Source organism: Lampetra planeri, chromosome 2 (genome assembly GCF_965212315.1).
Source record: "Lampetra planeri chromosome 2, kcLamPlan1.2.h2, whole genome shotgun sequence".
NCBI lineage: Eukaryota > Metazoa > Chordata > Hyperoartia > Petromyzontiformes > Petromyzontidae > Lampetra > Lampetra planeri.
Genome location: NC_136108.1, coordinates 33,211,975 through 33,238,760, shown reverse-complemented (window position 1 = coordinate 33,238,760; position 26,786 = coordinate 33,211,975). Strand labels below are relative to the sequence as shown.

General features: G+C 52.9%; 1 protein-coding gene across 1 annotated transcript in view; it reads right to left on the bottom strand.

The window, feature by feature from the left end:
• Window positions 1-26,167, bottom strand: part of LOC144724127 (KH domain-containing, RNA-binding, signal transduction-associated protein 2-like) — a 43,132-nt gene extending 16,965 nt beyond the window's left edge. The window contains exons 1-2 of the mRNA XM_078603031.1: window positions 26,050-26,167; window positions 10,984-11,198 (exon numbers count right to left, since the gene is read on the bottom strand). Coding sequence (XP_078459157.1) covers window positions 10,984-11,198; window positions 26,050-26,131 — 297 coding nt within the window. The 5' untranslated portion in view covers window positions 26,132-26,167. The remainder of the gene's footprint in view (window positions 1-10,983; window positions 11,199-26,049) is intronic.
• Between the last annotated feature and the right edge of the window lie 619 nt (window positions 26,168-26,786).

The following is a 26,786-nucleotide window of genomic DNA, read 5'->3' as shown; positions in this document are numbered from 1 at the left end:
CACGGCACACGTGCGATGCACACGCGCGCCACGCACCCAGCGAAGGCGTTTGGGCGGCGTGCGCGAGAGTGGGAGGAGGATTAATGTCGCGACGCGGGGAGACAACACGATCGCCGGCAATTGACTTGAAAACTGCGGGAGAAACGTAGCCACTCGCCACCCGGAGCTGCATCACACGCAGCCGCAGTAGCATCACACGCAGCCGCAGATACGCCGCCAGACAAAACCGCATCAGCACCACACAACCACAGCAGAGCCACACACAACCGCAGCAGCAGCAGCAGCAGCACCACGCAAAACGAGTGCGTGCATTTCCTCTTGGTTCCATATCGAGACGATTTCACGCGAATGAAGAGAGAATCGACGATTTATCCAGACAAGCAGCCGTTTAAAAAACAAAACTAAATATTTACATTGAAGAAAAAAAGAGAGAAAAAAATGGTAATGTTTGGAATAAAATGCATAATTCATACTTTCAGCGCGACGAGCTTAATAGCGAGCGGTGGGAAGGGAGGAGGGGACGGGGGGTGCCTTTGTAAAGAAACAGCAACGGAAGAGCTTGCTGCTGCTGCTGCTGCCGCTGCTACTTGGGGTGGGTCAACACGCGTGCGCCCGCGCCGCGGAGCGCACGTTCCGTCGATTGCGCCCTCGCTTCTCATTTACATAAAAAAGGGGGCAATCTCCCCTCCCCCCTCCTCCGCGTCCCCCCCCCTGAGGATTGTTGAGTTAAATTAACATGCGGATTAACCCACTCCCGCTGCCGTGCCGGAGAGAGAAGCTGCCACGGCGCGGAAGATTCGTAGCTCGCGGGGGGCACATGAGCTACGAACACCGCTTGTGGATTTCGTACATTCTACAAAGCCGCGTTTGATAATTGTTATTATTGTTAATCAATTATCCCAGTGGTGTTCAACCTTTGTTTTTTGCTACTGTCGAGTACCCCCCCCCCCTTCCCCCTTGCATGTCCCAACGTGTTTCTGATAAATACATGTACGAATTAATGAACGTCAATATTTTAATCGATTGCCCAATTTACGAGGTATCAAATTGTTATCGTAGTTATTTGATATGTTGGCAGACTCACTCGTGATTATTCACCAAAGGCTCGCGCGCATGATATAATTTCGCACGGTTTGTAAATCATCTCACGTCGACCCCCTGGGACACTGCCACGTATCCCCCTGGTTGAGAACCCCTGGACTGTGGATGAACGATGGTATTACACCGGCAGAGACTCACGACCGAGTCCCAAGACCAACTCTTTTCCAGGCGCGTCTTCTGCTAACGTTGTCGCAGTCAGGAGGCCGTTTTTTGAAATGTGCAAATGCCAATTGAGTAAGAACGTTTTTTGTTGAGCTTGGGAATATTTTTTTGGTCAAGGTCGGTTACATTCTTACGGGGTTTTTTTTGAGCTGTGGAACAAAAACCCTGAGGAAACCCATGCAGGATAGGGTCAGGGGACGGGTAGAAGACACAAACTCCACACACATAACAGGACCTGTGTCGGGAATCGAACCCAGGGGTCTTCCTCCACTGAGCCAAAGTATTGCCCAGCGCGCCCACCCCTTGCCACCTAAAGCCAAATTTGCTCAAATATTGCTTTTAACTGCCTGAAAACCACTTCATTTCAAACAACAAACGCACATCAAACGTGTTCCTCCACTGCAGGACCCGGCGACCCGAGTTCGACGGCCAACGCCAGTAACGATTATCTGAACCGGTCCTCGGGCCTCCGCCCCCTCCCCCCTAGGTTGACTCAGCCTCAAACGAATGACGGGTGTCGCGCGTGTGAACATCGCCACTGGGGACACAAAATCACCCGCGCGCATTATGAGAGCTAACGAGCGCTTAACGACACCGCTTTCAAACGTATTCCTTTCATCTATTTCCAACGTGCAGAAGCCAGATCGTGCCGTAAACCAAATGGGGTGTTTGGGTTTTTTTTTTTTGGGGGGGGGGGGGGTGGGATGCTATAGGTGGGGTATGATTCAGTTCAAACAATAACCCCCAGCTACTCATCCAAGGCTGACTCAATCTAGGGGGGGCCCAGGAACGGTTCAAATCATCACAACAACAAAGGACGAAGGTTCCCCCACCCACCTCCGCCGGTAACAGACTGTAGGGGCAAGTGCTGTTAGCGAGTAGCACCTGTGAAGGCTGGGAAGGGCACACGTGGAGAGGGTTGGGTGGGTGGCTAGCACCACGCCCACTCGTGTGGCAGGGGTTCGGAGCGCAGTGTGCTGACCGCTGCACCACCGCTCCTGTATTTCTCCGCATTTATGATCTTACGACTACTGTACGGTACGGATTTCTTAAAAAAACAAGCCATGGGCGGTCATGGCGAGGCCTTCATCGAGCAGTGGAGTAAGTAAGGGCCGTTAATAATCTATTACAAATATATATACGTATATAAAGTTAAGGACGATCCCAAAAATCGCTATAGTCAGTACATCCTGAACACGTTTAAACGTTCATCGCGCGTTCAATATCCAAACTGCCGCTTTCGCAATGTACGGTGCGAAAGAAGTTCAACATCGTGGAGACGAGCAGCCAACCCGCGCTCATCGAAACCCCCCCGCGATGCCCGGCTCTGCGACACCGCCGATCCCGATTCATCTTCGCGTGCAGCATTTCCCCCTCCTCGTCCCCTAAATACCACATCCCCCCTCCGAGTTTCATCGCCCCTCTCCGAATTTCATTGCCCCCCTCCGAATTTCATTGCCCTCCTCCGAGTTGCATTGCCCCCCCCCCCGAGTTTCATTGCCCCCCCCCCGAGTTTGCATTGCCCTCCTCCGAATTTAATTGCCCCCCCCTCCGAGTTACATTGCCCCCCTCCGAATGTCATTGCCCCCCTCCGAATGTCATTGCCCCCCTCCGAGATTCATTGCCCCCCTCCCCATCCGTGGCGGCCCCACTGAGCAGTAACAAGCTGTGCTCGCGTCGGCCGGACCACGGAGAGCGTGAACTCCGTGGGAGGGGGCTACCCTCACGGGCTACCCTCACGGGCTACCCTCACGGGGCTACCCTCACGGGGCTACGATCGGGGGCGACCCGTGCAGGATCGTCCCCTGTGGTGCCGGCCGCTGACGTGTTCGCCGTGGCCCAGGATGGAACTCAGGTTGACGGGTTCTACTGCCGCCACCTCTCCACCAACAGTGCTGCGCTTACAGTTGCCGAGTCAGCACTACACAGGGGGGCACGGTGGGGGGGGGGTTGGGGGGGTTGGGGGGGTTGGGGGGGTTGGGGGGGTATTCTCCGGGGTTCGGTGAGGGGGGGCGGTGTGAGGGAGGTTGGGGGTCTGTGCCAGGTGGGGACAGGGCTGGAGTGGCGTCACAGATTCAAAACAAACCCACGGAGACTCGCACCAACAGAGACACAAATCTCACACACACACAACAACAACAACCACACATACACCCTCGCCACAACCGCACCACCCCAACCACTCACACACTCACACTCAACACAGAGACACACCAACCACACACACTCAAATCAACACGCGTTTAGAGTGATTTGGCTGCATTACTATTCCACTTGATAAGCCACTTCCTTTGCGCTATCACTTGTGGTCTGGTCGCGTCTGGAACAGAGTTCTTTACCCGGTAAAATAAAAATGCAACGACAAAAAAAAAATATTTTCAGTTTAGTTCAACACGATGCTTGCTTGGTACGGGGTCTCGGCACACGATCGACTTCTGCCAACCCAACCGCGTATGCGTCACACCGGGACACGGGTGGCGAACCGAGGTGTGAGCCGTCACGGCCGTCACAACGTGAGCCGCGTTCGCTAACGAACAATGCCAGCGGGCGCAACTCAATCGAGCCGCTCCCCACTAACAAGGCGGTGCAATTAATAGCGACGAGGAGTGCATCAATTCATATGGTGATTGACAGTTGCAGGTGTGCCGACCATCTGCGTTCAACTGAAAGCCGTCCCTTTGTGTGTCGATTATTGATGGCTGCTGAACACGGCGGCAGCGGGGGGGGTTCACCAAATGTGACACAATGCACGTTCTGCATTGGCTCACAAAACGTGACAATCTGACACGGCTGGGCCCCCCCCCCTCCCAGGCTACAAACACAGAGCCCCACATATCCAACGATTTACCATGACAATAGCATGACGACAGCACCGCCACTGCCATGGCAATATCGTGACCACAGGACTGCCACGACCACAACAATACCACAACCACAGCAACACCACGACCACAACAATACCACATCCACAGCAGCACCACGACCATAACAATACCACAACCACAGCACCACCATGACCACAACAATACCACAATCACAGCACCACCACGACCACAACAATACCACAACGACAGCAGCACCACGACCACAACAATACCACAACGACAGCAGCACCACGACCACAACAATACCACAACCACAGCAACACCACGACCACAACAATACCACAACCACAGCAACACCACGACCACAACAATACCACAACCACAGCAACCCCACGACCACAACAACACCATGACCACAGCAGCAGCACGACCACAACAATACCACAACCACAACAACACCACGACCACAACAATACCATGACCACAGCAGCAACATGACCACAACAATACCACAACCACAACAACACCACGACCACAACAATACCATGACCACAGCAGCAACATGACCACAACAATACCACAACCACAGCGCCACCGCAAGTTGACAAAGAAAGCAGAAGTGGATCGCAGAAATTGGTTTGGTTAAAACCAATTTAAAGAGAGAGAGAGAGAGATGAAATATTGGCACAGAGAGAGCAAGTGACTGGGAGTCACTCGGGTTGATCACATTACAATTTCTGCCGTAAAATATATATTTTAGCCTATATATTTACAAACATGTCGCTTTCGCGACCAATATCATCCATAATAGAGGTTTTTTTGGGTTATATCGCGTAAATATATAAATGTGTCGTGAAAACCCGCCACCACCCGACACAGCCAACTAATAAGGGTTGTCACGTAGACAGAACGTGGCCAATTCGTCACGAGTACAGCACTAACCGGTGTGTTGGAGAGCCAAGCCACAACATTTACAATCTGAGTACGACGTTTCTTGATGAAGCTAGTTGTAATTACTTACTGGCGAAACGTCGTACTCAGTTTGTAAATGTCGTAGCTTGGCTCTCCAACACACCGGTGTGCTGTACTAGTGACGAATTGGCCACGTTCTGTTTACGTGGCAACCCTTACTAGTTGGCTGTGTCGGGTGGTGGCGGGTTTTCACGACGCATTCATATATTTACGCTAACCCAAAAACCTCTATTATATTTACAAACATGTTGAACTTTCTAATAAGTATAACCCGTAAAACAAAGTTTTTCACTATAAATCCTTTATATGCGTGGCAGCGAACTTAATATAAAGGATTTAAAAATATATTCGCCTGTGGAGGACGCGGGGATCGATCCCGCGACGTTTGGCATGGGAAGCAAGGGCGCTACCAACTGCGCTACTCCGCCACGGCCTGTGGAGAGGTTACGCTCTGGGCTCTTACACTGTGACGTTCAGCCAAAGCCATGAATGAGTTCTATTTGAATATATGTAAAATATTTTTTTTTTGCCTAAAAAGTGTCAAATTTTGGGAATTTTTTTTCACGAACATTAATTGTCTCGCACAACGAGTCTGTGTGGAAAATGTCAGCTCGATTGGATCACGGGAAGTGGGTTAAAAAACGACCGAAAGATTTGCACGGTCGTAAGCAAGCAAGCACGCAAGCAAGCACGCAAGCAAGCAAGCACGCAAGCAAGCAAGCAAGCGAACTTAATATAAAGGATTTAAAAAATAAAATGCATCTTCAGAAGGTGCTGCTCTGACTACATCGGGGGAAGAAGACGTGACGTCATTGTGTTAAGTGAGTAAGAAATAAAATAATCATCGATACGATCGCAAAGTTTGAATGAAATCATGACAGAGGGGGGGGGGATAGGGGTGTGAATTCTCTACGTAGGCTACCCCACCACCGATATTACGATGCAGGCTAAAGTTTCCTTCGGGTGACACCGATGGTCGACGTGGCTAAAATGCCACGCCGTTTAAACGGCGGCCCTCCACCACCCAGCGACGGAGGCCAATCGAATCGAGTTGTCACGTGACGGGCGAATGTGCCCAGCGATTTGGTTATTTAAAAAATAATATATTAGTGAGCAACATCTCGAGGAGGTGCTGTGGTATGTTACATGTACACCAGTGCGTGTGTGTGCGTGCGTGCGTGTGTGTGTGGGTGGGGGGAGCGGTGGTGTAGTGGTTAGCGCGCTATACTACGACTGTGGCGACCCGAGTTCGATTCCCGCTCACGGCGAACATCAGTGACGATTATCTGAACCAGTCCTGGGCCTCCCCTAGGTGGACTCAGCCTCAAATGAGTACCTGGTGCGGTGAGTAAACATCCCCACCGGGGAGACAAAGGCGGCCGGGCGTGGTGTTGGCACGCTCACCCCTAGTCGTGTGTCGTGCCGACCTTCATAGGTGCTCGCTAACAGCACTTGCCCCACGCGTCTGATAAGGCTACACGGAGTGGTGGGTGGGTTGGTTGGTTGGTGGGTGGGGGTGAATCTTTGCCTTTTGTTCAGAACATCTACCGGTGTGCGAATTAGATTACAAAAAAAGGAAACAATCAATTTAATTCCATGGATTTGCCCTGGCAAAATCCCCTCGGAGGTGACGAGTCTTATACGCGAGCCAATATCCTTTTTGTTTGTTTGTTACATCATCTTGCCAAAAAGCACGAGATTGAAACCGAGAAATGATTGCAAATCCCGCAGTGGGCATCCTCCCCCCATCCTCGCGTTCATCTGCAGCGGGGAGGAGAGAGCGACGCGCGTGTGCGTTCATGCGTGCCTGCCTGCCTTTACAGGTGCTCGCAAACAGCACTTGCCCCAACAGCCTGGTTGAGGCTAGAAAGGTGGTGGGGGTTTGGGAGAATCTTTGTCTTGTCTTTGCCGTCCACTGGACCGACAGCACCGACGTGTTTTATCTGTTCTAATCAAACCCATATCAAAGCTCGCGCGTGAAGGTTGTGGGTTGTGTGTGTGTTGTGTGGGTGGCGGGGTGTGCGGGGTGGTGGGGTATAAGCGTCGCGAGCCAGCTCTGATCGCCCGCGGCGAGCAGTTGCCACCGCGCAGAGAATCGAGGCGAACTCGGGGGGGGGGGGGGGGGGTCTGCGATGACCACCATCCCGGCAGCGGTGATGCTAGCCCTCGAGGGGCGTGTCACTACCCCTATCACAACCCCTATCACTACTCCTATCACTACCCCTATCACTACCCGTATCACTACCCCTATCACAACCCCTATCACAACCCCTATCACTACCCCTATCACAACCCGTATCACTACTCCTATCACTACCCCTATCACTACCCCTATCACTACCCCTATCACTACCCCTATCACTACCCGTATCACTACCCCTATCACAACCCCTATCACTACCCCTATCACTACCCCTATCACTACCCGTATCACTACCCCTATCACAACCCCTATCACTACCCCTATCACTACCCCTATCACTACCCCTATCACTACCCCTATCACAACCCCTATCACTACCCCTATCACTACCCCTATCACTACCCCTATCACTACCCCTATCACTACCCCTATCACTACCCCTATCACTACCCCTATCACAACCCCTATCACTACCCGTATCACAACCCCTATCACAACCCCTATCACTACCCGTATCACAACCCCTATCACTACCCCTATCACAACCCCTATCACTACCCCTATCACAACCCCTATCACAACCCCTATCACTACTCCTATCACTACTCCTATCACTGTCACAATCCCTACCACGACTCCTATCACCACCCATATCCCAATCCCTCCTTAACCACTCCCATCTGTCCTGTCACCATGACCACACCACCACTTTGAATAACCCAATTTTTGAAGAATTTCAATCACTATGAGCTTACGCACGAATTTATAATTGTAAACAATTGTCGTGTTATACAAGGAAAGATACGAGGATCTGAATTCAAGCTGGTTGTTGTCTGCACCCGTATGTTATTGTTGTTCATGAATAATCCGGAGCCCCCCCCCTCCCTTTCACCGTGAGCTACTTGGGGACCTGAGGTTGTGCTCAGTTTGGCGATTTGCACCCCAAGTGTCGCCACCGCCGTACGCCACAGACGCAAACATCGCCCGCTGCATCATCATCATCATCATCACGGCATCGCATGACTCACACACCACCCCCCCCACCCGCCCAGCTGACGAGTGCAGCGCAATCACGATGACGGCTGCGATTAATTAGCACCATCGAAATTAGAACGTGAGAGGCTCGAAAATAAATAATAATAACGTCAATAAATTAAACATGAAAAATAAAATCACCGCAGCTGCTGGCGCCCTCCCAACGTGGCGTCATCCGCGTCGCACAACCCCCTCCAGCTCGTGACTGGGTGCTCAGTCTCGGCTGCTGTCACCTCGTCCAGGTTCTCTTCACGATCGTTCTCTCTTACCAGCGGGTGGCAGCTGTCCCCGGTGACCTCTTGAGTCTTTCCCCACGGGGCATTACAGTCCTAGCCCCAGTACTGGCACACGATAACACATTGTCCTGCGGAGGGAGCTGGTAGGAACGTTGGGTTGCTCGGTCAATGGCCAGGGTCAACGGCGGCGTGGTGTATTCCACAAATATGGCCCACTGTGAGGGCGGGCACAAGCCGGCGTGAGTAGGTTAAACGTTGAGTTTTATAAGGGCACCACGGGGTGACCAGCCCCTCCCCACCCAGCCCCACCCCTCCCAGCCCCTCCCCACCCTCGCTTCCCCTCTCCACCCAGCCCCTCCCCACCCTCCCCACCCAGCCCCTCCCCACCCTCCCCACCAAGCCCCTCCCCATCCTCCCCTCTCCACCCAGCCCCACCCCTCCCATTTTTGAATCCACGACGGACGGACACAATAATCCCCTGTGGGCTGGTGTAACCAGGAGGTTCCTACCAGTAAAAGGCATCCCATGATGTAGGTGCTCGACCCCGAGCTAGAAATGCTCTGATACGCGCGTTGGCTTTGTACTCTTCTGACACCGGTGAGACTGGGCTATGAAAAAGGTTGCCTCTAGTGTAGGACAATCAGTTTCAAAGACAATGGTCATATATTATCAGAGCGTGTTTGTTTGCATGTTCACCACAAGTGCGTGTGGCTAATGCAGACTTGATTCCTTGCGAAAGGTGTCTATTTGGTGTTTGAACATGTTAAAACATGTTCAATTGCCAGAAAGGGTAAAACCATATTTGTCATACTTCAATGTTGGCAAAAAAGGTCTCATGATACCAGTCCCAGCGTTGAACAGTTATGTAACAGTAGCAGTAGAAATTATAATGCACCACTCAACACGATGAGTTTACAAGTGGTTCTCCCCTCTTCTGCAACCGCGGAGATATTTGAAGTATTCATTTGTATCGCACACAGTTTCCATCCACTCCCAGAGAGAGAGAGAGAGAGCGAGAGAAAGAAAGGTGGATCGAGAGGCGAGGGAAACCACAGACAAGCGGGAAGGGCAGCCGGAACTGGGGCCGACAATTGTCCACGCTCTGTGATCCTACATTTGGATGTTTGACTCAACGCCATTAACGTTTTGTACTGGTGGCAAGAAAACGGTCTCTTCGGATAATTCCCACGTGAGTGTCGGGGGGGTAGGGGAAGCAGGTTATGGGGGGGATGCAGGTGGGGGGGGGGAGCGGGTGGGGGAAGCAGATGGGGGGGGGGGGGAGAAGCAGGTGGGGGCGGGGGCGATATGAGCGACGCTTGGACGCGCACCGCAGGGCAACGCTGGCACGCGCGTGGCCATCGGTGACGCAGCAGAGAGAGGGTTGCGCGTGCGTGCGTGCGCGTGCGTGCGCGTGCGTGGGGGGAGGGGGAGCGGTGGCGCAGCGGTTCGCGCGCTGCGCTTTCGAAACCTGCGACCCCCGAGTGCAATTCTTAGCCGTGGTGAAAGGGCAGTGGCAATTAATGTCGGAACGGGTCCTGCCTGGACTTCTCCCGTCGTCACCACCAACCCGCACATGACCAGCGTGGCGAAGTATGGAAAACCATCTCCACCTGATTCATCCAGCAGTGGATTGTCAAATGATTAATATTAGATGTGTGTGTGTGCAATGACCATGGTAGTGGGGAGCGATAGTGTAGCGGTTAGCGCACTGCGCAGCCAACACCAGTGACGATTATATGAACTGGTCCTGGGGCCTCCCCTAAGTCGACTCAACGTCACATGAGTACCTGGCACGGTCTGTAAATACCGCCACTGGGGAGACAAAGGCGGTCGGGCGTGGTGCTGGCCACACACCCCCTCGTGTGCCGTGCTAACCTTCATAGGTGCTCGCTAACAGCACTTGCTACTCACGTCTATACCGTGGATCTCTATCTTCATCGAGACGAAGATTAAAACGCTGGGACAACAAAGAGTGAGCATGCAGATCAATAGAACTACAGAGACTCACAGACTCATATCGACCCGTAGAGTTCACACATCGATCCGTAGATGCACATTGAGACCCATAGACGCATGCATAGACCCATAGATTCACATACGCATCCAGAGACTTACATGAAGGCATGGACTCAAATAGAGACCCACAGACTGACAATCAAAATTCTAGATTTGAAGCTTTCGTGACTTCAAGGATTCATATTCTTAGAGTTTTTTCGGTAAAGTCACGTAGGTAAAAAATCTAAATTTAAATGAATATTTTTATTTTACTTTTATTAATTTAAAATTTTTACCTACGTGACTTTACCGAAAAAAACTAATAATATGACAATCAAAAGCCGAACATAACATCCAATACAGTTTTCATGTACGGTACAGTAATCACGAATGAAAACAGCGGCAGAGAAGCCGACGCTCCGTGTTCTATCCACTGCTAGCCACCCAACAGCGCCAGAAGCTGCTGCTGTTTGTGCGTCGCTGCTGCCCCGTCTGGCGCCGTCGACCCTCGTACCTTGGGGTGCTGCTTGACCGGGATGAGCACCTTCTCGCACAGCTTCATGTTCTGGTTGCTGACGACGTCTCGGTAGCGTCGATCTTCGTCCCCCGCCGGTGCCGCTGCCACCGGCGGCATGGCGGTGGTGGCGGCGGCGGCGGTGGTGGTGGTGGTTACAGCAGCGGCCGAAGCCACAGCAGCCGCAGCGCCGTTCTGAACCCTGTCGATCTCTGCTGAGAGAGCGCAAGGCACAGCGCTGATCAAAACAACGCGGCATCGATAGCGGCTCCTCCCTCCCCACCCACCCACTTCGTTATTCGAGCGGCGCTCGGTTCGCGAAGGGAGGACTCCGAACCGCGTCGGGTTCGTCTCGCGCCGCTGCGTCGGAGAGCCCTCGCCACCACCCCCCCCCCCGTCCCCAGGGGGAGCCGGTGTGTTGGCCTGCTCTTCCACGCTGGGCAGGCGTGATGAGGTGGGGGTACCCACACCTCACCCACAGTTCACCCACACCTCACCCACACCTCACCCACACCTCACCCACTCCTCACCCACTCCTCACCCACACCTCACAACGCCACACGCGACCCTGTGCTTCGTTTTAGCCGCCGGGTCTAAACCGGGTCAGCAAACCCTGAAAATATGTGTGTGTAAAACACCAAACTGAAACCTTTAACATGTAATCATGTCTGCATTCACCACAATACTTGTGGTCAAAATGCAAACAAAAAACACACTCTGATAATATATGCATTGTCCTTGAAACTGATTGGTCAACACCAGAGACAGCTTTCTTTGGAGCCGAGTCTCAAACGGTGTTAGACCACAGGACGCTAAAGGGGAAAGCTTATTCTCATATTTTGGTACTGGCAAAGGAGGTCCCATGATATAAAACACATTCCTGCGGAGGGAGCTGGTAGGAACGTTGGGTTGCTCGGTCAATGGCCAGGGTCAACGGCGGCGTGGTGTATTCCGCAAATATGCCCGACTGTGAGGGCGGACACAAGCCGGCGTGAGTAGGTTAAACGTTGAGTTTTATAAGGGCACCACAGGGTGACCAGCCCCTCCCCACCCAGCCCCACCCCTCCCACCCCCCACCAAGCCCCACCCTCCCCACCCAGCCCCTCCCCACCCTCCCCACCCAGCCCCTCCCCTCCCCACCCAGCCCCTCCCTCCCCACCCAGCCCCTCCCTGCACGACGGACGGACACAATAATCCCCTGTGGGCTGGTGTAACCAAGAGGTTCCTACCAGTATATATGTGTATATATATGCATCTGGATCGGGGAGCCCCTGCGTTAGGATCACGGGGGGGGCAATGTGCGGAGGGAGGGGAGGGGGGAAGCTGTGCGCCCCACGCGAGCACTGCTCACTCGCGTCGTGCCTCACTTGAAAGTCGGCAATCTTCAAAAATGTCCGTTTTCATTTTCCCTTCAAAGCCCCAGTTCAGCTTTGATGGCCTGGACAATTCTCGTGAATCATCGGGCGCCGATCGCGGACACGACCCGCGCCGCTCACCATGAGCCCAGTTCGCGTGTGTGTGTGTTGTCATAATTATTCGTGATTTACCCAGGAAAGCCACACCAAGTCCCAACGACTATTTTTCAGGAGGGTCCCTGCCTCATTGGGATGATGTTCGGCACGATGACGCTGCGCGCGCGTGTGTGTGTGTGTGCGTAGTGGTTAGCGCGCTGCGCTATGAACCTGGCGACCCGGGTTCGATTCCCGCTCACGGCCAACACCAGTGGCGATTATCTGAACCGGTCGTGGGCCTCCCCTAGGTCGACTCAGCCTAAAAGTAGTACTTGGCGCGGTGTGTAAGTATCCCCACCGGGGAGACAAAGGCGGTTGGGCATGGTGCTGGCCACCCACCCCTCGTGTGCCGTGCCGGCCTTCATAGGTGCTCGCTAACAGCGCTTGCCCTAAACAATCTGTTAAGGCTACACGGGGGATATTTGTCTTTGCGGTGGCGGCCTTCATAGGCGCCCGCTAACATCACTTGCCCCAGCAGCCTACGAAGGCTAACACTGCCTCACTGCCTGCGTGTACGAGCAATGGAGGAGCGAGGCGGGGTGGGATTGGTTGGGGGGGGGTGCAGAGTCACCCCCCCCCCCCTGCACCGCGTTGGCCACTTTAATGAGTGCAGCATGCGTGGCCCAGAGTTCCCCCAGCGGGGTCCTGGGGGAGCGTCTGTCGGACGCTACACTCCTCACCGCGCCGGCCTGTCCTGCCCCACGACACCCACCCCACCTCCTCCCAGCAACGGCGAGCTCAAGAGAAACGCGGGGGGGGGGGGCAGCGAGGGGAGGTGGCAGAGGCGGGGGGGGGGGTGGGAGAACGGCACTATGCCAAAGCGCCGCACACCGAGGCGGCACACGCAGACGCACGGCTATTATAATAACAATTGTGACCCCTCGTTCATTTATTCAGTTATAAATAAATATATTTATTGGAGGACCGGGTTTGTGGTTGTTTGTGGGAGGGAGCTCGGGATCACTGCATCAATTTCCAGCGAGTGAAGTCGAACACACTTTTTATAGACCCACAAAGCGGCAGCGGTCTGCCCATGAATATGATTGAAAGTGCGCGTGAGGTCGATGGGGGGCAGCGAGAGGAGACATTCTTAAATACGGTTTTGCTCATGCGGCTAACGATACCGACACTTCATGTATTTATGTGTATTCACCAGACGCCTCACCGAGTCTCAAGACCCTGGTACGGGAGGGCCCTGCCTGCAACGGGATGTTTGGCCAATTCCACGGACCAGGCCACACGAGTTCGATTCCCACTCACGACCAATACCAGTAGTGAATATCTGAACCTGGTCTTGGGCCTTAGCTGGTGCGGTGAATAAACATCAGCACTGGGGAGACAAAGGCGGCTGGGTGTAGTGTTTGCCTCCTCGTGTGCCCTTCCGGCCTTCATAGGTGCTCGCTAACAGCACTTGCCCCAACAGTCTGCTAAAGCGATACGGGGCATCTTTGCCTTTGAAACACACACGAGGTGGTGACACAAAGCGCCGCACAGATGGATACGTGTTTTGTCGTGCCAACTCTGGGCCACCTCGCAGCCCGCGCGTACAGGATCCTGTATTCCCAGGCTGCCTCCCATCCGCGTAGTATTAACCAGGCTCAGCCCTGCTTAGCTTCATGGCGAGGTTGTGAACATTCGGGGATGATTCTGGTTGCAAGTCACACAGCGGACACGGAGAGAGAGAGAGAAGCAGACAGCACACGGAGAGAGAGAGAGCAGTAGACAGCACACGGAGAGAGAGAGAGGGAGCAGACAACACAGGGAGAGAGAATAGACGCAGCACACGGAGACACGGCGCACACGGGAACAAGTGGCGTTGCGTTGTTGGTGTGGGCCCCGAGTACAAAGGACACAATGCGTGGGCCACTCGATAGCTACCGCCAGCGCGACCAAAGCACACTGCCGCCGTGCACGGCAGGGGGTAAGGATTTTAAAATAATAATTATGATTACTGTGGAATGGGCTTTCAGATGAAGTGGAGCAAGGCAGAGGTGAGATGCGCGATGTGAGAAAGGGAGGTGGATACAGGAGAGGAGAGAGGGGGGGAGGAGAGAGGTGAGTGATTGGGACGCGGCGAAAAAGAGTGAGAGGTCAAGGACAGGTCAAAGCAGGGACTGCAGTGCGAGAGAGGTCGAGTGAGGAGAGGTCAAGTGAACGAGGCTTGAGGGAGCCGGCGCCGCTGGGAGAGTTAATAAATAGACAAGAAATGAATAAATGTCAACCTCACTAATCATGCAAAATCAAACTCAACAGCAGCAGCAGCAGCGGCGGCGGCAGATCGTGGCCCCGGATGCCCTAGAGACCTTACAACCACCATCTGCCACCAGACAGCTCCCCACCCCACCCCACCCCACACGCCCCCTCCAACCCGCATCATGGGAGGAGATGCGAGCCCTCATCTCTCCCCTTCCAGTGTTGATTTTGCCATAACAAAATTAGAGACGGCAATGTTCATCAATGAAGGTGCGGATTTAATTTCAGTCAACGATGACGATGGCTGGAGCCCACCAACGCATCATTGTATCGTAATCTACTCAACATCGTGCACTCACCACGCACCTTTATATTCATCATCCACTCACCATCCACTCATCACCCACGTCTACATTCATCATCATCCACTCACCGTCCACTCACCTCTATATTCATTTTCATCATCCACCTATCCACTCATTATCACAATCATCCACTCGTGTTGAAAACATTGTTCATCATCAATCATCATCTATCATCCACCTATCCAATGATCATAATCGTGATCCACCTATGCACTCATCATCACCATGACGATCCACACACCCACCGATCGTCATCGACTTTAGTGACGATATTTGCCAATCGAGTATCTTGTTTATATTTTAGCCAAGGACGATGACCGTAAAGGGGAGATGAAACGTCATCGGGCGTGACGGTGGCCACGGCTTCCGCTCGCCACGGAGCGACGCGCCACCGGCCGTGACGAGACGAGACGAGTCTGCGACGTTATCAGAGACCGCGGTGCACTGGGCAAGACCAAACTTGTTCATTGAATATACATACGTATTACTAAGGATGTGTTGAGGTCACCGATTGGCAGAGCTGATATTATCGATTCTAGATTTGAAGCTTTCGTGACTGCAAGGATTCATATTCTTAGGTTTTTTTCGGTAAAGTCACGTAGGCAAATTTTTTTTTTATTAATTAAAATTATTTTACTTTTATTAATTTAATTTTTTTTACCCACGTGACTTTACTGATATTATCGGGTGGTGTGCGAATTGCGCAAACCCTCGCTACCAACGTTCAACGGCCCACGAGAGTTTTGGTGGCTATTGCACGTGGACTGTAATCCGCCACTGTTCGAGGCAGCAGCGAGGGTGGATGGATCGTCGCACGAACTTCGTGAAGCTCCCCTTCATCCCGTACCCTGGGCACGCCACGAGAATGCGGCACAGCCATTGGACTCATTTGCCATCGGTCTCCATCTGTACAGGGATGGAGTGTTGTTGTTGCTGGCCCGTGGAGAGCGTGGTTGTTTCTCCAGGCACTCCGGGTTTCTCACACTCGTATAATAAACGTAACTCATGATTAATTGGCTGAAAAGGCCTTAAAATAAAAAAAAATGTAGCTGCAGGACCCTCTTGAAAAAAATTTGCCCAACGACTCGGCGTTGGGTCTCCTGAATGATAAAACAAAAATAAGTCGTGAACGATGAGCACCTTCACGCCCGGGTACAGCTCATCACCACATTCGAAGGGTCAACCCCGGTGGCAGCTATCCCTGTGAAGCACAAGTTGATTCGGCACCTGGCCTGCAAGCGGACATTAATTAGCTCTGCCAGTAGAGGGGGGGGGGGGTGATTGTGTAATTCCCCACTGAGCAATTCGCGTTGGGAGTTTTTCGAATTGGCCAAATGTGACTCCGCTTTCGCCGACTTACCTTTTTTTTTAAACAGAGAACGATTGTTAATAGTTAATGAAACTGGACTGAAATGAAATGACCGAATTAATTTAATTAAAACGCATTCTGGCTCTCATGGCTCGCAATGCTGCTGCTGCTTCTGCACCCACCGCGGCTGCATCCGTCGCTCTGCCGCAGCGCTGCCCAAGCAAGCCACGAGCACCCAGATTCATCGATCGGCAGGGATATATATTTTTAGTTTGTTACGATTTTGCGTGTTTTTTTTGGTATTTTGTTCCCCCAACGACATTTGCCCCACTGTGCCGTCCGCGCCGTGACGTGAGATGGAGTGGTCTATTTGGAACTCCAGCAGGGAACAGTGCATCAACCTCCCCCCCCCCCCACCCTTGTCAAAAATAAACCATGGAAGTGGATGACGTAGAACTGCCTCTGAAATCGTCCTTTATAAGTGACCCTTTTTTATCCACACACGGAGAGACGGATATGTGCAGGAGGCGTAATATCTGCTCATATACTTTGTTCCGGGGGGGGGGGGGGGGGTGAGTGCCTGTAACATTGGCAGGTCAGGCAAGCCTGACATCTGCTGATGAAACATTGCGTGTCGAAACCAACCCAGAGTTTTGCTCGTCGCGTCGCCGAAATGACGCGTTCCCAGAAGGCCGTGCGGCTGATGGGTTGCGTAAAAAACGATGTAATTGCTTTTTACTTGAAGTGATGGATAACGTATCGTCTGCATGTTTATTTACTTGTATTCTTCACAACGACGCTAACGATTATCTTGATCACTGTCGCATTCAGCATGTCTCGAGGAAAGCCACGCCGAGCCTCACGACAATATATTTTTGGAGGGTCCTGCATCGAAACGTTTGGCCAACTCCTTTTAAGTGAAGCGTTTTGATCTTCTTGGTTCCTTCGGTAAAGTCACGTAGAATGGAAACAATAAAAATAAAAATAATAAACTAAAACATAATAAGACCAGGTCTGTCGGGGAGACAGACCTGGTCTTCACCTGATGACGGATGCTTGCGTTGTAGCCGAAACGTCGTGAAAATGATTTTATTATGTTTTATTTTATTATTTTTATTGTTTCCATTCTACGTGACTTTACCGAAAGAACCAAGAAGATGAATCCCTGCAGTCACGAAAGCTTTAAATCGAAATTGAAGCGTTTTGCTTTGTGTGGGCAGAAAAAAACCCCAGCATGCGTAACAAGGGAATGACGCTCCAAGGTCCACACCACAAGATGGATTTAAGAATCCAGAATACTCTGCTGCCATCTTCTAGCCAACCCCACAAACATCCTGAATGTCCAAATAGTGGTCACCTATCCAAGTACTCACCAGGCTCAAAGCTGCTTAGCATGCTGGGATCTGTCAAGATGTGGGAATGGAGGGGGGGGGTGTAACTGGGGTATTTTGGTCCTTTTGTGGGATAGCAGAATAATCGTGAAATGTGGCAGAAAAAGTGTTCAGATGAACGCTATTCTCAGCGAAAGTTCACGAATGAACCCAAATACTGTAACTGCCATCCCCTGGCCACGTGGAAACCCCAACGGGGTTTGGCCAGGATCGATAATTGCGTTTATACGACGCTTTTAATGCACCAGCATCTCGAAGCACACACAGACAGACACACACACACACCCTGGCTCAACCTCTCCCATCGCTTTGTCGCTGCAGTTCAGCCAACGGGGGGCGGCCCACGGGTGTGGCAGTTGTCCATGTGCGGCACCCGGGCCTGTAAATGGGGCATCAAGCACGCCAGTAGTTTTCACTCATTACACACACACACAAAGTGCCTGCCACAAATGAACCACACAATAGCTTGCTGATCTTGTCAAGGAACATAAACCATCACGCGGACTATGATCATTCTCGCAGCGGCGGCTTTTGGCTAACCACCGAACAAAGACGGTCACCGCATCGCGCATTTTTCCGATGCAATTCTGCGGCCGTCTGGAACGCTCTTCCTTCCGATATTAGCAAGCCACTGGAGCTATGAACTTTTAAATCTCGAATGAAAACTCATTTCTTTAGAACTGCTTTCTTTGTGTTTAGTTTGTCCTTCCCGTGCACCTCCGATTAGCACGGTTGGTTACGTACGGTACGAATAAAGGTCAACGTACAAACATACGGTGCGCACAAACGTCTACGCGACGCATCGACCCTGTTGTCCGTCACGCTTAAACGTTTCTCGTGTGACCGCTAATGGCGCAGCGAAAGGAAGGAAAGGAGGAGGCGAGATTTGAAAATATCAGCTCCAAAAGACAAGTGCCTCTCGGGATCGACCGTGGCACAAGCCAGGTCGCGCCAGCACGATCCACGCCCCCGGTCTGCCCCCCCCCACCACCTAAGCCACTCTCGCTCTCTCTCTCTCTCTCGTGTTGCGAAGCGCGGGCCCTCTGATTGATGCTCCAGACCGCGTGCATTATTAATCGCCCGCGCCGAGGTGGGGAGTGGGAGCACGGCTCACGCAACCTCGCGCCCACTTCGCAGGGAGCCGAGCGAGACTCCCCGTCGATGACAACGAGAAACGAGATCATCCGCACAGAGCCACTAGTTACCCCCCCCCCCCCGCCTCGCCCCCCAATCCAACAATGCCTCGTCTGGTTTGATCTTTTAGCGATTGGAGCAAACCGTGGAGCCCAGAGGAATCCCCAAGCAGAATATGGGGAGAATGTAAACTCCACACCTTAACTCACAAAGGCAACGGTCCTCTATGTATCACTTTAACGCGCCGTTTGGGCGAGTGCGGTTCGCGAGCACCTTGAAAAGACGCGCCGCATCAGGTGCCAAATTAAGTGCCAGTCGACCTAGGGGAGGCCCAGGATCGGTTCATAGCGCAGCGCGCTAACCACTGCGCCACCGCTCCCCCCCCACACACACACTGCACAACGGGGGGATTCACAGACACAAGCATAACCACTGCGCCACCCTGCAGCAACACATATAACTTTCATTTGCTTACCCTTGTCACAATCAACTATTGGATGTTGTTTGAGCATATTTCCCCATGCTGGTCAATGCTGGTTGGTGAATGAGGTGGAGGGGGGGGGGTGCACACAGGAACGGTCCCCGCACATCACGCGCCACTGACGTTGGCCGTGCCTGGGAGTGGAACTCGGGTTGCCGGTTTCACGGCGCAATCCGCTAACCAATGCGCAACTCCTTCACTGCCTGATAACATCAACAATAATGGCACACGTGCTTCCGTGCTAAGCGAGTGCTGGGTTGACGCTCATCTTTATTAACAGCACCGAGCTCGTGGTGGAAATTCCACATTCCTATGGCGAGGTTAGCCGAACCATAGGACAATTGATGCTCGACTTTCAACGAAGTGGAACACACATTGTGGTCAATGCCGCGGTAACATTTTTTATTTTATTTTAAAATATATGTCAAATATCTACATCGCCAAGCGAGTCGGACGTGGGTTTTTCGAGAATTACTTCGCTAAATGGCACTTCACGGGTTCGTAGAATGTAGAAGAAACTGAATTGGTCGCCGGCTTATTACATCGCGGCGCCGTGAGAGATGGCGACCTTCATCCAGCAATTGATTTATTGTGGCTCAAGGATTACGAGGACGACGATTATGCAATGATGATGATGATCATGACAGCGATGATGACAATTATGACGATGGCAATGTGGCGATGATGATGACAATTATGGCAATGATGACGATGATGCAGTGGTAATGATTATAATTAAGATGATGATGATGACGGTGATGTCGTGGTGATGATAATTATGACAGTGAACATGATGCAGCGGTGATAGTGACACTGACTATAATCAATTATGATGATGTGAATGCCAACGATTTGATGATGAAATGTAATTCCTGCCTCCAGAAAAAAAAAAAGCCTTACCGAGTCTCAAGACTCCTTTTGAGGAGGGAGCCGGAGCTCGAGAGGGGCTGTCTCAAGCTCCCCTCTAGTGGATGCCCTTCTGCCTGCAGGGGCGTGAGTGCGCACATTCAGGGCTGCGCCTGTACCTCTTACCTGCATTGAGACGTTTGCCAATTTCAATTTTGAAGGAGCGTATTCTCCAATTTGCAATCAATTCAGAGAGAGAGGGATGAGTAGAGGCTTCAGTCCAACCTCTGCCCTACTTCATCACCGCCCTCATCAGAGACCCCCCCCCCCGTCTCATCCACATGAGCAAGGGGAGCACTTCATGAATCATCAAGTGGTGAGAACGCATAGGATGATGATGCAGATGGTGATGATGAGGATGCGGAGGATCCGTTTAACACGTAGGCTTTCGCGACCAATATCATCCATAACAGAGGTTTTTTTGGGTTAGATCGCGTAAATATATAAATGTGTCGTGAAAACCCGCCACCACCCGACACAGCCAACTAGTAAGGGTTGGCACGCTTGTAAATGTCGTGGCTTGGCTCTCCAACACACCGGTGTGCTATAATAGTGACGAATTGGCCACGTTCTGTTTACGTGACAACCCTTACTAGTTGGCTGTGTCGGGTGGTGGCGGGTGTAACGACACATTAATATATTTACACGATCTAACCCCAACAAAAACCTCAATTATGGATGATTTGGAGGATGTCGAGGATTACAATGACGCGTTGTTGACATTCAAAGTAATTTATTCCTCCGGAGAAAGAAGGTATTTTTGGGTCTCGAGACTCATTTTCAGAAGGGAAGTTTGCAGTCTCATTTGGAGAATGAATTTGACGACTCCCACCCTAACCGTGCCCACACAAGTGACCGCCTGGACCTAGCAGCCACAACAACAAACACCACCACCAGCACAGTTTGAATGTGTGTAGCAGGGGTGACCAAACTTCCTGATCCTCACCAACATCATCCTATTCACCAATCATCATCCATTTATTCATCGACCATCATTATCCACCCATTCACGAGTCATCGTCCACCTTTTCACCAATTTTCACATCTACCTATTCACTTACAATCATCCTGTTCACTGATCATCTTCCTATTCTCCGATCATAATAGTCGCCCAACTAGGCATGGATCATCACCTATTCACGGGCCATTGTCCATCTATTCGCTTACCGTCATATCTACCTATTCACTTATCATAATTATCATCCAACGATTCGTCGATAATTAATATCTACCTATTCCCACGATCATTGCTCACCGATTCACTGCTAATTGTCATCCCATAATCCACCTAATCGCTGAAATAATAATCACCATCATCTAACTATTCACCAATCATATACCCATTCACGAACCATCACCATTATTCACTGATCCATGGCGCTGAGCCATTGGTAGAAACTCCACGTTCCCATGGCAGGAACCAATGGGACGACTCCGCAGCGGGACTCAATTTGGCGACCCCCATAGGAGCGGGATTTGAACTTCCTCATCTAGCTCGTGGAAGCACCTGCAGCCGGCTGCATAAACCACGTGCAGTGATTGTGATGTCGGTAACGTGGTGGTTACGACGATGCCGTGGTGATAGTGACGACAGTGGTGATAGTGACGACGATGATGATGACGATGACCGATGATGATGACGATGATGATGACGATGATGATGACGATGATGATGACAATGACGATGATGTGGTGGTGATAGTGACGACAGTGGTAATAGTGACGACGATGATGACGATGATGTGATAGTGATGATGATGACAATGATGATGATGTGATAGTGATGATGATGTGATAGTGATGATGATGACAATGATAATGATGTGATAGTGATGATGATGTGATAGTGATGATGATGGCGATGATGATGTGTCGGTGGTGGTGATAGTGACGACGCGGTGATTATGCTAGTGATGATGACGATAATGATTAGGGTGGCGGTGCTCGTGATGTTGTGGATGACGCCGATCGCCACGGGTCACGTGGCGCGCTTTCTTCAGAGAAGGCGGTTGGGGGGGGGGGCAGATGGGCACTTTGATGACACTGAACGCCACTCAAAGTCGCACTTCCCAGCGCGGAGACACATGAAGCGACGTGACGCGACTTTCAACTCGTCAAGTCGCCACGAGGAGGGGCAGCCGGTCACGGGCAACATTCGATGGCCGCGAGCACGCCCCCCCCTCCCACGCCCCCCGGGCGAGAATAATAACGGAGCGGTAGCCAGAGGAATGGAACCCGTCCGAGAGGAGGTACGCAGAGCAGACCGCGAGCGCCGAGATTCGCTTGCGCGTGCCCGCCACGCGGTCGATTAATCGCATCGCAAACATCCCTTTCCCACACATCCCTCTCCTCCCTCTCCCACACCATCCCTCTCCCACACATCCCTCTCCCACACCATCCCTCTCCTCCCTCTCCCACACCATCCCTCTCCCACACATCCCTCTCCCACACCATCCCTCTCCTCCCTCTCCCACACATCCCTTTCCAAAACATCCCTCTCCCAAACATCCCTCTCCCACACAATCCCTCTCCTCCCTCTCCCAAACATCCCTCTCCCACACATCCCTCTCCCACACCATCCCTCTCCTCCCTCTCCCACACATCCCTTTCCCACACCATCCCTCTCCCACACATCCCTCTCCCACACATCCCTCTCCTTCCTCTCCCACACATCCCCCTCCCAAACATCCCTCTCCCAAACGTAGAGCCATTTTAGAGACAATTTGGGGGCAAGTGCTGCGAGCGAACACCTATTAATGCCGACCATACTGAACAGCTGTTTAAACAAACAAATAAAAGAGCTTCATAGCTCATCGGATTCATACGAGTCTAAATAAAAATTCTGATTTCGAAAAGGCGCGCTATGGGGCGGGGTGGGCGGCAGGCACCACGCACCCGGCCACCTTCGGTGCCGATGTGGCCCTGGGCTGATATTTAATAAACCACCGCACCAGGTACTCGCTTTAAAGCGCCGAGTCAACCTCAGGAGAGGACCCGGGCCCCGTTCAAATATTCGCCACTCTTATGAATTGGCCGTGCGCGGGATTTGAACTCGGGTCGCCGGTGTTGTACCGCAGTGCGCTCGCCCGCGATGCTGCCGCTCCCCATTACATGGCAAGGAGCCGTGACAGATGGCGACGGCTTGAGAGGTCTTCTTCCAGCAGTGGATTGCCCATGGCTACTACTACTGCTGATGATGATGATGATGACGGTGGTGATTATTCAGCGCCCAGCCTCGCGTTGCGGCGAACCGTGTACACAGGGGGAACCACGTACACAGCGACCAACGAGTCGGAACCCTGCCGTGCAACTCAGGGGATCCATAGCAAAACTCGTCGCTGGAGTCTGATGCAACGCATGACAATGACGACCACGATCATCCAAGTGCACCGAGCCTGGTACAAGAGCTGCGGTGACGTCACCGCCACTTAGTGGCGAGCTGAGGCTGGTTGTGTGCAGTCGTAGTCACGCACACGGTGGGAGTGGCCGAGCGGTTTGCTACAAACCCGGCCACATGGGTTCGATTCCCTTCAAAGGCGAACTTCTATAGCGATTGAAGTGAACATAAAAACGTAGTACTGGGGAGACAAAGGCGGCCGGGCGTGGTACTGGTCACCCCCGCCCGGTCCCCTCTCCTCGTGCGCAGTTCCGGACTTATCCGGCGTTCGCTAACAACACTTGCCCCCAGCAGTCTACAAGGCTGACACATGACTAGGTTTTATCGCCCTCTCTGCCAACAAAACACGCGTTGTGCTGAGATGTTCAAACGCCAGAGTTCGCATTTATCAAGGAATCAAGTACCTGCATTAACCGCACACGGTACTTGCGCTGAACATTCAACACACACATGCTCTGACAATATCATATATGCATCGCCTTTGAAACTGATTGGCCTCGAGCAGATACTCGCGAAAAGGTCCTAGTCTATACGGCTATGTGGGAGAATAATAATGTATGTATATGCATATGTACTGTGGGGGAGTAGCATTGTAGTGCTTAGCGCACTGCGCTACGAACCCCCTCGCAGCAAATTTTTAAACCGGTCTTAGGCCTCCTCTTGGGTCGACGACTCGGCCTTAAATGAGCATCAGTTCACATCTGCACTGGGGAGACAAAGGCGGCCGGGGAGTGGTGTGTTGGCCAACACAAACACTGTTTGTGCTCGCTACCAGCACGTATCCCCAACAGTCTGTTAAGGCTATACGTGGGGGGGGGGGTGATCTTTGTTGATGCGTGCGTATGTACGAGGATGGGTGTACGTGTGGATGCCTGTTCGGAGACAGATTCGCGTCGGAATAAATCGGACGTAGCACGCGCGGCTTCGCCAAGAATTAGACAAAGACCCCCCCCCAAATACAGCCTTTAAACAGACTGTCATGGAAAGTGCTGTTAGGGAGCACCTATGAAGGCCGGCACGGCGCACGAGGGGGTGGGTAACCAACACATCGCCCGGCCACCTTTGTCTCCCCAGTGGCGATGTTTACACACCACGCCAGGTACTCATTTGAGGCTGAGTCGACCTAGGGGAGGCCCGGGACCGCATCAGATAATCGTCACTGTTGTCGGTGGCCTTGAGCAACAATGGAACGCGGGTCTCCGGGTTCGTAGCGCCGCAGCGCGCTAACCGCTACACTACCGCTCCCCGCCGCACAACTCCTCCGTACACACCAGCTGGGCTGCCCGGCATGTCACCAATCGAAGCACTTTTTTTCTGAATCTCTCTCTCTCACAGTGGGGGGTGGGTCGCCCTTACATCAATCACTCCTCGAGGCGGGCGTGGAAGGGAGGGAAGCTGGAGGGGGGGGGGGGGGTCGTGCGCTCCCCCACAATCCCAACAACTCCCCACGACAAGTCCCGGGTCCCAGATTCCCAGACCCTAGAATTGTCCATGCGCCGTTGTAGCAGGAGTCGTGGAGGAGGCACCGTGGAGATGACTCAGCCAACTCGAGAGTGGACCGGGGCCACGGGAAAGCCGGAGGGGAGAATGGAGAGGAGTCGAGGTGGGAGCAGGGAGTCAGAATGAGAGAGCCACGTGGGGGGGCAGAGTAGGTGTCGGCCGAGCAAGATGAAAACCGGCGTGGCCAGGGTCGGAGTTGCGGCAACAATCAAACGGAGTACCCAAGAGGTCGAGAAAACCGACGTGGATGAGGTAGCGTGGGACGCCGTGGGGTGCCGGGCACGGGGGGGGGGGGCAGAATGAGAGGAGAATGGTAATTGAAGGGGAGCAGGTAGGGGCATCAAAGCAGCGTGAGAGGGGGCCGGATTGCAGCAAGGTGAGAGAGAGAGAGAGACCATCACAGCTGCAAGTCGGTGAGTAGAGCGATGGGGGCGGTGGGAGCAGGGTAAGAGTTGGATAAGAGCTCAAAGGTGAAGCAGAGGAGTGGATAAGGGGAGGGAAGGGGAGAGCTCGGGTTTGGGGGGTAGAGTGCAGGGTTGGGAGCCGGTGGGAGCAATATGTGATTCTAACGGGCGCGGGATTAAGTGAAGAGGACGTTCGGATTCAAAGGAGGATTACAGGGGGCGGGTTCAAGCAGATTGAGAGCCAGGTGGGAGCCGCTGGGAGCAGGAATAGGTGCGAGAGCCGCGTGGGAGCAGGAAGGGAGTGAGGATGATAACTGGAGCGCTGTCAGAGCGGGGATGAAAACGAGCATCTGCGGAGTCCGGAGATGATCATGTGGGGGTGACGGCCGTGGGTGAAAACGCGGTCGTGGGGGAGCCGGTGGGAGCCGTAGGGTGTGGGGATGAACCAGGTGGGAGCGGCCGTGCCGCCGCGTACCTCGCTGTAGGAGTCGCGCTGCGTGAACGAATCCCGAACCGAGCGCCTCCCTCTCCGCTTCCAGCTGCGGAAGCTGAGCCATGGACGGGCGGAGGGGGAAGGCGGGCAACTCCCGCTCACGACCAGATATAAAAACTAAACAACAAACAACAACAGCAACGACAACAACAGGAATGACTACAAAAAAAAACACAGCGATAATAACATCAACGCTCGCAACGAGACGAATCGTTGTGGCGACGGAGGGGCCGAGAAGCGAGAGAACGTCTCACCCCAGCGGACGCGTTGATGGCAGTGGTGGTGGTGGTGATGCTCGCGGTGGTGGTGGTGGTGGCGGTGATGTTGGTTGGTGATGTTGATGGTGATGATATCGCTGCAGAACCGGAGCGCAATCCGTGGCACGCGTCCTCTTCTCTCGTCACTCTGTCTCCCCCTGCCTCTCTCTCTCTCCCTGTCTCTCTCTCTCTGTTCACGCGCCCTCCCCCACTCTCTCTTTCTTCTCCCCCCCACCCCAACACCTCGCGCTCTCCCTCCCTCCAGCAATCCCCCCCCCACCCACCGTCTTCCACCCTCTCTCCCTCTTCCTCTGCACAGCTCATCGATGATGGAGAGCCCATGTCGCGCTGATTACGGTAACAATGAACATTCCACAGCCCTTCGTCGATCCACTGCTGGATGAAAGGACTCCCCCCAACGCTGTTGTCGAGTACTGCTGGTGGGGGAGCCGGGCGGCGGGA